Genomic DNA, 12,128 nt, shown 5'->3' with positions numbered 1-12,128 from the left:
GAAGAATTGGATATTGGCTTAGGAATATCAGAGAGTGCCTGGAAAAATCACTGTCCAACCAGCAACCAACTTGTCTTCTGGCTGTGATGCAGCTGAACAAGTGATGTGGAGAACTGTGCATGGTGTTAAAGGCTAGAGACTGTAGCTGTTGTGAAGTTAGAGAGAGGCAAGTGTCCACAGCAGGGAGGGATGAAGTGCTGCTCCATGCAGGAATGAAGGCCAGGCAGCTGAGAGGGGGAGAGAGAGGCTCCTGGGGAGACTGCACCTCCTCCAGGGAAAAGATGGATTGGGAAGGTACTTAACCCTTCGTGTGCTCTCATCCCTCGCCCAGGAAAGCGTGGAGGGGAAGGAGGGTAGAGATGAAGAGGAGGTCACAAACGCACTCCTCCCGATCTGGAAATGGGAGAGACAAAAACCAAAAACAAACACAAACAAACTCTTAAATAAAGGAACATTCTTAAAACCATGGAGATGACATGAAGCAAGAATGATCTGGAGAACTTGGCTTAGCTTGAGTGGACTTAATGCTTCAAAAACACTTCATGCTCGTTCTAATGTTGATGTCCCAGAGGTGCAGAATTCCATGGAGAACAAAACATATTCCCCACAATGCCAAATTAACTGACTGGACAGAACAAACCAATGTCCAAACCAAGTGCCCAAAGGACCTGTTCAAAGCACTGTCATGTTTTGTACCCATTGCCACCCACAAAGGAATTCTGACCTTTCCTGCTGCCAGAACTGCCTCAATATCAACATGACAATATCATGTACCATGATCCACATTTCAGATTCGTTTAACTGAAGGTGGGAAAAAACATAGCATAAAACCATGTACCATGATCCACATTTCAGATTCATTTAACTGAAGGTAGGAAAAAACATAGCATAAAAATTTCTGCACTGATTCCCTGGTGCACTCAATTGTCTCTTTGGAATGTGCATGGAACATTTGTCCTTCTGGTGCACTCAATTGTCTCTTTGGAATATGCATGGAACATTTGTGCTCCCTCATGCCAAAGGAAACTTCCAAACATATTTTAAAGGGCTTAATCATTTACCTGGAAGGAAATACAAGACAGTGCTAAAAATCCTGTCCCATATTGCTGCCCACAGGGCAAACTAAGGAGAGGTAAGAAAAATTAACTGAAGTGTGTTTGGGTCACTTTGGTACAGTGTGAACACCTCAGTGCAAAATCCTGGTGGCTAACTGGGAATTCCCTCTCCACTGTTAGCACATCACACAGGAACATGCTAAACCAGAAGAATCTGTTTATCTGACAGATCAAACCCAGTTCCAAACCCTGGATAAGGAACTGGTGAAAATTTACTTTCATCTTTCTTTTACCTTTGCCAGGTGGTTCTGAGGTTCCACAAACTGGCACCTGCCTGGATATCTCAAGAAATCCATGCACTTCACCTACCTTCTTGGAATGCTATTTTACCCTCCTCCCTGGTTTTCAAACAGCCACACACTGATATTTAGTATTGATACTGCAGTTAATAAAACAGCTGAGCAGAAGCCAAAAGCTCCAGGTTTTCAAACAGCCACACACTGATATTTGGTATTGATACTGCAGTTAATAAAACAGTTGAGCAGAAGCCAAAAGCTCCAATTATATATTCCAAAACCACCAGAGCTTCTACTGTTCAAACCACCAGGTCCTGCAGACATGTTAATACAGCAAACATGAACAATCACAGAATCATCAAGGCTGGATAAGACCTCTGAGGATCATCAAGTCCAACCTGTACTAACTGCCCCAGTTCTGACTCCCTGTGGTTATCTCCCCCTGAGGCAGAGCTGAGCAGCTTTGGTGAGCAAGCACAGCTGGAAGAGACAGGAAAGCTGACCACGAGCAGAAAAGCAGAAGCCCCAGCAGTGTACTCACATGTGGAGGGAAGGGCTGCAGCCTCGTGATGCTCTCCTCTGGGTAGGTGACCTCCCCCATGGGCAGGTAGGGCTTCTGCCCCGAGCCAGTCTCGTACATGGACATGGGCCTGCTGCCCCGGGCCGACGGGCGCCGCTTTAGGGAGGAGGTGGTGCTGGGGTCTGGGTACTCAGAGCCACTTTGGACCTGATAGATATTGGTTGTGGCTTGTCTTCTGAGGTTGGTATTCTCACTCTGCAGCGTTTGAAGCTGAAAGAAACGTTTAGCAGTGGGACTGTGTTGGCCGACAGCAAGTGGCAAAAGCAAACTGACCATGCAACACACACTTGGAGCTCTTCTAGCAAATCCAGTTCCTAAGAGCTGGAGGTTTATTTCTGTATTTCTGACTTGACTTGCTTAGTATAAACATAGAAACATCTATGTTGCAGATGGGGAAATCATTTTGGTGCTGATTTCCAGCACTGCTGGGATGAAAGCTAAGTTACATGTTAAAATTGGCTGTTGTAGGTCAAGACATACAATCCATTCCTTCTGCCTGCTGTGCTGGCACAGGAGCTGTGGGATAGTGAGGTTGTGGGGAAGAACTGCCAACATAACAGTTTTCCAAGCAAAGCGATCCATTTCAGCAGCCAATATGAGAATTTTGAGGACTTTAAGGTAAGGCCCATGAAATCTGACAATGCCACAACTACAGCACAGACACCAGAGGCAGCACAAAGGAACCAGAGCTTGTTCTGCAAAGCAAGGAGAGGGTTTAGCTTAGGAAAAATCAAGTTACTGCTGTCTAAGAAACCAACAAGAAAGCGTTTTCAAGCTTTTTATTGGCGTGTATTTGATGGATGGTAAAAATGCACCAATTCTGCTGCATTTTGTGGAGGTACTGGAGTAAGTTTGCTATATAAACACATCAGAAAGCAAAGCTGCAGTGAGAAAACTGCAGCACAGCACAGATCTCCCTTCTACTCCACACCATAAATACACTGAAGCCTCATTAATTCATAGGCCCTAAAGACTTTCTGAACCTTGAATAGACTAAAGCTGTTTAAAGAAACTCAACAGAAGTGAAAAGTTAATTCAGTTGATTCAAGAGAAATGCTCAACAAGTCCAAGCTGTTGAAACACCAAGGAAACACCCTGAGATCTCCCAATATTCACCATCCCAACAGAGCTGAGCACCACAGAACAGAACAGAACATTGGCACTTAACAGATACTGAACCTGCTGAATGAGCTTGGCCTCAGGTGCACAGAGCTGAACAGTCTCATCACCCCCTGAACTGGGGGACAGTGAGTTCACCCCCACAGGCACAGTCTCACCAACTCCCTCTGCATGGAGAGAGCTCTGCAGCACACACTGCCACTCCTGCAGGGTTGTTAATTGCTTGGAAAACAGGATTTTGAACACCAGCTAAAGGGATTAACCTGAGGAAGCAGCCAGCCCTTTCTAGGCCAGCGTGTCAGGCAGGAGAGTGAACTCAGTACAGACACAAATCCTCCTTTACCCCACGACAATCTCTGTTTGACACAACACTGCAAAGCAGCCAACAAATTGTCACGCTGTTTGTGTAAGGATTAAGAGGTTTGGCTGCCAAACTGAGATTTTTGAGCTTTAAGTACAGGATTTTAGCCTAAATATTCAGCTTTCTGTCTACACATAGTACCTGATGTTGTAAATGAGACACCTCCCTTATCCCCATCCAGACAAAACCCACACTGCAGGTTGAAGGCAGCACCTGAGTTTCCCACTGCATCCCTTTAGGTGCTGTTTCCCATGGATTTAAACACAAACAAACAAATTAATCTTGGCCTCCTGGTATACAAGAACTTGGCATTTCACACTTCAGATTGTTTTCTGCTGCCAAACTGGGTTGAGATCTTAATTCCCCTTCATTCCAGTTAGGTTTATTGATAGAAAAAAACACAACTGGAAAAGTTGGAAGCACATTACAGAGAGATGTGCACACACAAGATGTTTGCTGGCACTCACTTCCTCACTGATAAAAACTGCTTATCTTAAAGCCAGACAGCAAAATCAAGCAAGACTTGCAACATCTGTCTTGTCACTTGGAAAAATTTATGTGAGAATTCGACACAAGTCAAATCATCCTCATGGTTTGTTGGATCAGATCATCATCAGCTCCACAAGAAACAACATTCAAGGCATGTGCTGCATGTTGATATGTATAGTCTCATATCTCATTCCAAAGCAGCTCCTCTTCACAGTGAGTTTTCTCCCTCTCCTGATCCTTTACTGCATCCTCAGCTCCAGCAGGTTCACTCTGCTAACTTCAGACACCCCAAGGGTTGAGAAGGTTTCTCTGCTGTGCCTGTTACCTTTTTCTGCATGATCCTCAGCTCATCACTCAGGTTAATGTTCACTTTCATTAACTGCTGAATCTTCACCTCAGAAGCCACCAGTGCATTTTTCACTTGCAGATACTCTTGAGCTGTCACTGGTCCATCTGACAAGTCTGAGTCCAGGCTCTGGACACAGGGAGAGAAAAAGACACCGTTGAGAAAGAAGGAAACGAGACCATGAGATTTCAACAGCTTCTTATGTACTTACTTCAAAGGAATCACAGTTCAAATTCAGCCTAAATTAATAAGATTCATGAATTAGAATCACTTTAGGCCACTATAGAAGAAATCTGCTGTCAATCATAGAATCAACAGGGCTGGAAAAGATCTCCAAGACTTTGAAAATTCCTTAGAATATTCATTTTCTGACCATTTATGCCTGTTAAATCCCTTCACAAGGGGCAGGGCTGACTGCAGATGGCCTTTATGAAGAACTTTTGGGGGTGTGTCAGTGTGTCCAGCTTACCTTCTGCCTATTTGATTTAGCTGCATTGGTTTCCAGGTCTGTATCTTCATCTGAAGCAACACTGTCATAGTCAGGCTGGTCATTGTCCTGACTCTCACTGCTGTGCTGATTGCTGATGGATTTGAGGATCAGTTCCACGTTTTCTGCAGATCAAAACATTGACAAACAGGTTAGGAAGTTGGGAGAAGAAATGGAAGTTCATACATAGAAGGAATGAATTTAGACCCACCTAAGAGGAATGGATTGTTGCTGTTCTAAACCTCAAAGTGTGATGGGTTTGTCTTTTAATTCTTAGCAGTGATACACCAGTGTATATCTCCCTCCTCTGGCAGTGACCAAACCCCTGAAGACTTGCCCACAGAAGGGCTGACAGCAGCTCACTCACCTTTGGAGCCAGTGAGGGGATTTCCCTGTTGCCTTCGCTTGGCATCACTTAAGATGTCTATAACCAGAGTAGCAAACTCATGGGCATTAAACCGAGCCAGTTTCTGCCTCCCCTGAATTCCAGAGTGGTGCAGGGAAAGAAAAGCACATGGTGAGTCAGATGAACAGCAAAGCTCTTAGGGAAAACTGAGACTACAGCACTTAGTGACTATTCAGTGACATCTGTTACAAAATGTATGATTTAAAGGGGAAATGAGAAATTATTTTAACCTCTTTCCAAGCAGATACAACTCTTCCACAGCAGTGAAGTACAGCAAAGCAGAACACTTTGCCTAATAAATAACTTAATATTCTAGCAATAACAACAACAACAATAAATAATTAATACTTGGCCTACTCAATAGAAGCAATTTCACAGTATTTAAGAAGGTTTCATACCTGGTTTCTGGTTGAGGAATACTCAGGATTTACAGGCAGGAAAGGGACCACTGTGGTCTCTGTCACAAGGGTGCTGTGGTTCTGAGTAGCAAGCCAAACTGCTCCAGAGAAAAACAAAACCAGGGAATAACCTTCCTGTGCTACTTGACAGTGTTTCTTGTCAAAGAATAAAAGCTCCCAATGTCAAACACAAACACAACCAGTGCAAGCGAAGGTTTGGTTCCAGAGGGTTCTACACTGTGTGACATATGTTTTTCCAATTATCATCCCCTTCATAGATTTTATTCATAGAATCAACTGGGTTGGAAAAACTTCCAAGATCATCCAGTCCAACCCTCCTGTGGTCACTAGACCATGGCACTAAGTGCCACATCCAGTCTCAGCTTGAAAACCTCCAGGGATGGTGAATCCACCACCTCCCTGGGCAGCACATTCCAATGTCTGAGCACTCTCTCTGTAAAAAATCTCTTCCTGATATCCAGCCTAACCCTCCCCTGGCAGAGCTTGAGTCTGTGCCTTCTTGTCCTGCTGCTGGTTGCCTGGGAGAAGAGACCAACCCCCACCTGACTCCAACCTCCTGTCAGGGAGTTGCAGAGGGTGAGAAGGTCTCCCCTGAGCCTCCTCTTCTCCAGGCTGAACACCCCCAGCTCCCTCAGCCTCTCCTCATGGCACTTGTGCTCAGTCCCTTCACCAGCCTCGTTGCTTTTCTCTGGACCTGCTCCAGCCCCTCAATGTCCCTCCTGAGCTGAGGGGCCCAGAACTGAGCACAGGATTCAAGGTGTGGCCTCACCAGTGTCGAGTCCAGGGGCAGAATCCCCTCCTGGTCCTACTGACCACACTATTCTGACCCAGGCCAGGATGGCATTGGCCTTCTTGGCCACCTGAGCACACTGCTGGCTCATGTTCAGCTCCCTTTCCATCCAAAGTCCTAGGTCCCTTTCTGCCTGGTGCTCTCCAGCCACTCTGTCCCCCAGCCTGGAGCTCTGCATAGCATTGGGATGGCTAAAGTGCAGGACCAGCACTTGGCCTTGTTAAACCTCATCCTGCTGGAATCAGCCCATCTCTCCAGCCTATCCAGGTCCCTCTACAGAGCCCTCCTGCCTTCCAGCAGATTCACACTCCCCCTCCACTTCGTGCCATCTGCAAACTTGCTGATGGTGCACTCAATCAATCAGACAATGGAAGACAAAGACACTCCCCCCAGCAGTAGCTGCTGAGTGCAGAAGCACTTCAGCAGAACCTGGGCCTGGATTAGCATCTTGTGTGCAATGTACCCATCAGGTTTATTTGGTTTCATTCACCTGCATCTGTTTCCCTCCTGTCAACTTCATCATACACATCCATGGCAAGTTCTTCAAACAAGTGGTTGCTTAGCTAGAACAAAGTAGAAGACAATAATTACAGCCTGAAAAGAAATGAAACCCACTAAGATCTCTAGAATAGAGAAAATACAAGAGCACAACTCTGCTCTCTCTGCTGCTTTCCAGCCTATCCACCTGCTCCTTCCTCAGCCTGCACAGGGAGTTAACCCATGGAGAGACATGTATGACCATCTGGTTTCCAGGTACAGACACAGCAGATCTGTTCTACACTTCTTTACTGGTTGATGGGATTTTTCTCTCCTATCTGACCACAAAAAGACTCTCTGGGGAGAAGCAGAGCACCTATGGGAATGAGGTACCAAATGCCACTACAGATATGGGTTTAAGTGACAGTGAAGGCTCCCAAAACATGTGTGCTCACTGTTCCTGCGGTGGATGGTTCAAGAGGTATTTGTGTTAGGAAGGCTGAAAGATGAAGTGCAGAGTTTGCCACGTCTAGCAAAGGAGTTTTACTTACAGACTGAAGCTTCTTCTTGGCTGCTTTTGCCAGTTCTGACACATCCAGACTGCTGGGAAAATCAGAGGTGATCATTACATCCACAGCATTCTGTGGCTTCAACACAACTTCTGCACTTTGATAACTGAGTGATTACAATGTCACTTCTACCTGAAACCCCTTGATAATTTAACATCACTTTTCACACACTGATGTGATTAATATTGCTAATGCAACCTAGCAATGAACATATCCTTGAGCTATTCCTACACAGCAGCCTTAAATTTCAAGCAGAAGACTCCCCCAAATCCCATGGAATATATGAATAACCCAATTTTTACCCATGCGATTTTTATTTTATGAAGGTTTTTCATGGAAGTTTTGCAAGCAGTAGGTTGGACAGTGGTTTACTTACAGCCTCCTTGTTCCCAATTGCACAGCAAGGAAAGAGAAACAGGAACTTGTAATTCATACTTGGTATGATTTGTACATGTAAGAGTTCAGTGATTGTAACCAAAAGTTAGGAGCACTCACATATCAAAGGGATAAATATTTTCAGGTAAAAATACACCTTTCTTGCCATAGTTTCAAAAATCAGGAAACTACTCAATTGGTGCTTAAATTATTTAAAACTTTCCCAGGAATCCCCTTCTATCATTTCCTGATTCTGTTTAAATACCAATATTTTCTCCAGGAAAAAAAAAAAAAAAAAGTTGCCAAGATTAATAAAGGCACATCTAAAAGGTTGGAATGGCAACAAGATTAAAAAGTGTTTCAGAAAGGAAAGGAAATGATGATCAGGTGTTTGATGTCTCAGGGCTGAGAAGGACTCAGCAGCTTACCTGTCTGCCATCTGAGGTATCACAAAGTGCTGCCCAGTTTTGTGCTCTGCAGTTGGAAACAGATTGCACTTTAACAGGTTGGTATTGAACTATCATTTTCCAGACTATAAGCAACAGGCAAACACAGAATCATTTCTGCATGGAATTGCTCAGCTCTGAACTACAGGAAAGCAGCAAGGTTGAAATGAAGGCTCCACCACCATTTCCTGGTGTTATCAAAGATTCTAACTAAGGCTTACTAACTGCATAAAAATGCCACTGAAACGAGAAAATGAAGCGCTAAACCAGATGCTTTTATGGCACCTAATGGCTAAAAAGTTTGACGTGTGCTTGTGGTCAAAAGGAAACCACTCAGCTGCTCTGCATGTCAGTGAGAAGAAACTCCTTGGAAGAGTTCCTGCAGTTTATAGAGAACTTTTTTTTATGGCAAAGCAGAAAGTAACTCAATTTTTAACCTAGACATCTTGAAAACCCTGCAGTTTTATCTGCATTTAAATGCATCACCACTAATCTTAAATGTTAGTGCTTCCTGTATCATTTATATAACAGTAGAGTATTTGAAATGGGTATAAAAGTGTCTGACACTAACACAAACATGAAATACCACAGTGTGAACTGTCTGTAACTAACTGGCAGATCTCAGGGTGCAGTTTGTAGTGCTCACCTGGTTTCCTGCCGCAGAGATAGAAAGCCAACCTGTCTGTGAGCTCATACTGGATCTCCACCAGCCTCTCTGCCAGTTCATGGTGTCCTCCTTGCCTGGTCACACACAAAGGGACACCAGGAGTCAGTGTGGGACACACAAAATTATTTCCAGGAGAGAAATGTATCTAGGCAGGTGCCTCATGTGATGTATGAGCATCAGTTAAGGTTTGTCAGAGACTCCTACCTTGCATAGTCAACTGGAGTTTTTCCATTGGAATCTTGTGTTCCAGGATCAGCACCATAAACAGCTAATAGCTCTGCCTGTAGGGTCTGTCCTGCCTTAGCAGCAACATGCAGTGGGGTGTTCCCCTTCTCCTACAAAGGGCAAAGAAAAGAGCCACTTAATGAACAGGCCTGAGGATGAGACTGAACTATAACATTTATCAGGGGAAATGAGGATAAATATTATGAACTGTAATTGACTGTTTAGCAAAACAATGAGAGAAGTGTTCCTACAGGATGGAAGAAGTTGGCTTGAGCTCCCAAGGAGAGCAGACGCAAACAGGTCTCCAGATTCCCTGTCCTCACACTGGAATGGAGTTGCTGAAAAAGAAGCAGAATTCATAGAATCAGAGAATCAACCGAGTTGGAAAAGACCTCCAAGATCATCTAGTCCAACCCTACCCTGGTTACTAGACCATGGCACTAAGTGCCACATCCAGTCTCAGCTTGAAAACCTCCAGAGATGGTGAATCCGCCACCTCCCTGGGCAGCACATTCCAATGCCTGAGCACTCTCTCTGTAAAAAATCTCTTCCTAACACCCAACCTAGCCCTCCCCTGGCTCCAGCACCTCAATATCCTCCTGAGCTGAGGGACCCAGAACTGAGCATAGGATTCAAGGTGTGGCCTCACCAGCACCGAGTGCAGGGCCAGAATCACCTCCCTGGTCCTGCTGACCACACCGTTCTTGACCCAGGCCAGGATGCCATTCTTGGCAATGTATTTAATACAGCAACAACAACTGGGATTCAGCAGTTGTTTTTCAGCCAGCTTACCTTGACCATGACCCCCAGGCCAATGACAAATATTCTTCTCCAAATCAACCCAAACTTGTGCCTCTCAACCATCACCTTCAGTAACCACAGGTATTACCAAAGTGGTTCAAACTGAAGTCAAGTCCCTATTTCTTGACATAACAGTGGTAAAATACAGCAATAACAAAGTCAAAAGCAGCTAAGTGAACTCAGTCAGATCTCCCTGTGCTGTCACAGGCAGCTGCAGCCTCTGCAGCTCCAGGAAACCACACTGACCTTGCTGAGGTCTTTGGCAGTGACACTGTCGTCCTCCCGGCACGGCAAACGGTGTACAAACGCCAACATCTGATACTTAGCCCTGATGAACTCTGCTTTGTTGGGGCTGCAAGGAGAAACCCAGGGAGAGAAAGGAAATATTAGTGCTTTCAGAGTAATCCAGGTGCTCTAGGAAAAGGAAAATTCACTACAGGTTGTACTAGATCTTTGCATGTCGCTAGTGGCAAATGAGACATGGAAAAATATACTCATTAAAAACCTGTTACAAACATCAAAGCCTCTGCAGGCTCTAGCACGTGGTGTGTGTTCCTGAAAAGAAATATAGGCCTCAAAACTATGCCAAGTGAAGATCTGTAGTGCCTGTATGCAGCTATTTACATCTGAAAGTGAAGCAGCACAGGTAGGGGCAGAAATCTCTCAAGTTTTGTTTAATTCACCACCCAAACTCAATCTTTCAGCAGCATTCAGATAACTGCAGCACGTGGCGTGAGAATTAAGAGTCTTGTGATTCAAAGGCTATTCACTATTCAGAGCTAGGAAACAATTCAGGTAATTCCAGCATTTCATCCCCATTTTTGCAATCAAGTTTTAAATATTAATCACTGAAAACTGAAGACAAAAAACAACAGAGTGAACAAATAACTCGTTCAGTTTTGTTCTGTTCCAGCAGCAAACACACAGAGGCTCCCGTGGCTGCCTTGGTGCTGTGTCAGTGCTGACTGGAACAATCCCACTGGTGACTTTGCTACTCACTGCACTTTGTCCTGGGGACTGGCCTTGCGGCGCCCGCTCATCACGGAGGCAGGATCCAGCAGGGAGTGCTCCCAGATGGAATTAGCACCATTGTTGTACAGCGTCTCCACCATCTGAAACACAAAGCACACACAGGCACTGAAAGGCACTTTGCTGCTTGCTGCACTGCTCTCATTATTGTCAAGCAGGTATCAAGCCAACAGATTCCAGGTGCATCCCAGTGGGATATCAGAACTGGGCATGTGCTTAGGATGTGGAATGTAGGAAGAATCTCCTGAAAATTCTTTGCTCTCCCAAGAGCAGCTCTACTGCAATATATTGAAGGATACAGCCCCAAGCTGCACCCGGGGAGGTTCAGGAGGAATTTCTCCATGGAAAGGGCTGTCAGGCATTGGAATGTGCTGCCCAGGGAGATGGTGGAGTCACCATCCCTGGAGGTGTTTGAGGAACAACTGGACATGGCACTCAGTGCTCTGCTCTAGGTGACCAGGTGGTGATGGGTCACAGGTTGGACTTGATGGTCTGGGTCCAACCTCAGTGATTCTGGGACTTAGTGAAAATTTAGGGTGAAGCAGATCTGTTGCACAAGTGTGAAAGAAAAGCTGAGGTGACCCTCCAAAAACAAAGGGATCACAGTAAAAAGGCAAAGACACACCTGGTTTTTGTGCTCCATCAAAAACAGGAGAACCCAAAGAAGACTGAATTAGAAAAGGAAAGCTTCAAAGGCCCAGTCCCTCTCCAACAAAAACTCAGTGATTTAAGGGCCAGAAAGGATCAGCATTTGCAGCCTTCATGAGGGAAGACACAGTGTTTGTACCTGCAGCAGTGTGGGGGGCCATGGGGTGTGCTTCAGGTGCCTCACTTGGGAGATGTGCCTGCCCAGGCTCCGGTGGACACTGCAGCACTCATCACAGATCAGGATCCCTCTGTTTATGGATGCCCAGCAAGGATCTGGAAAAGAATCCATTCATTACCACACAGGAAGCAACATAACCTTGGGTTTCCAACACAGACTCTAAAACGAGGAGCTCTGCCCTCTAACCTTTCCTGCCCAGCCACTGTGTGAGCCTCTAAGTGTTCCAGCCCTGCTGGGCCTCTGGGAACCACCAATCCTCACACTCTCAGGGAATGTAGGAGCCCCAGGACAGTGAAAGAAACTTGGGAAAGGCCTCACTGTTTGCAGCTCTTTCTGCAAAAATATTTTCCTTCCTAAGCACAACA

General features: G+C 45.3%; 1 protein-coding gene across 1 annotated transcript in view; it reads right to left on the bottom strand.

Moving 5' to 3' along the window:
- GIT2 (G protein-coupled receptor kinase interacting ArfGAP 2) overlaps positions 1-11,874 on the bottom strand; it is a 21,617-nt gene extending 9,743 nt beyond the window's left edge. The window contains exons 1-15 of the mRNA XM_009070137.1: positions 11,725-11,874; positions 10,908-11,020; positions 10,155-10,260; positions 9,359-9,445; positions 9,087-9,217; positions 8,862-8,956; positions 8,198-8,243; positions 7,377-7,428; positions 6,839-6,911; positions 5,538-5,635; positions 5,101-5,212; positions 4,716-4,858; positions 4,226-4,375; positions 1,893-2,141; positions 304-393 (exon numbers count right to left, since the gene is read on the bottom strand). Of these exons, the coding sequence (XP_009068385.1) occupies positions 304-393; positions 1,893-2,141; positions 4,226-4,375; positions 4,716-4,858; positions 5,101-5,212; positions 5,538-5,635; positions 6,839-6,911; positions 7,377-7,428; positions 8,198-8,243; positions 8,862-8,956; positions 9,087-9,217; positions 9,359-9,445; positions 10,155-10,260; positions 10,908-11,020; positions 11,725-11,874 (1,695 nt within the window). The remainder of the gene's footprint in view (positions 1-303; positions 394-1,892; positions 2,142-4,225; positions 4,376-4,715; positions 4,859-5,100; positions 5,213-5,537; positions 5,636-6,838; positions 6,912-7,376; positions 7,429-8,197; positions 8,244-8,861; positions 8,957-9,086; positions 9,218-9,358; positions 9,446-10,154; positions 10,261-10,907; positions 11,021-11,724) is intronic.
- Positions 11,875-12,128: the final 254 nt, after the last annotated feature.

Source organism: Acanthisitta chloris, unplaced genomic scaffold (genome assembly GCF_000695815.1).
Source record: "Acanthisitta chloris isolate BGI_N310 unplaced genomic scaffold, ASM69581v1 scaffold14692, whole genome shotgun sequence".
Lineage (NCBI taxonomy): Eukaryota > Metazoa > Chordata > Aves > Passeriformes > Acanthisittidae > Acanthisitta > Acanthisitta chloris.
This window is presented reverse-complemented; position numbering and strand designations above follow the sequence as displayed.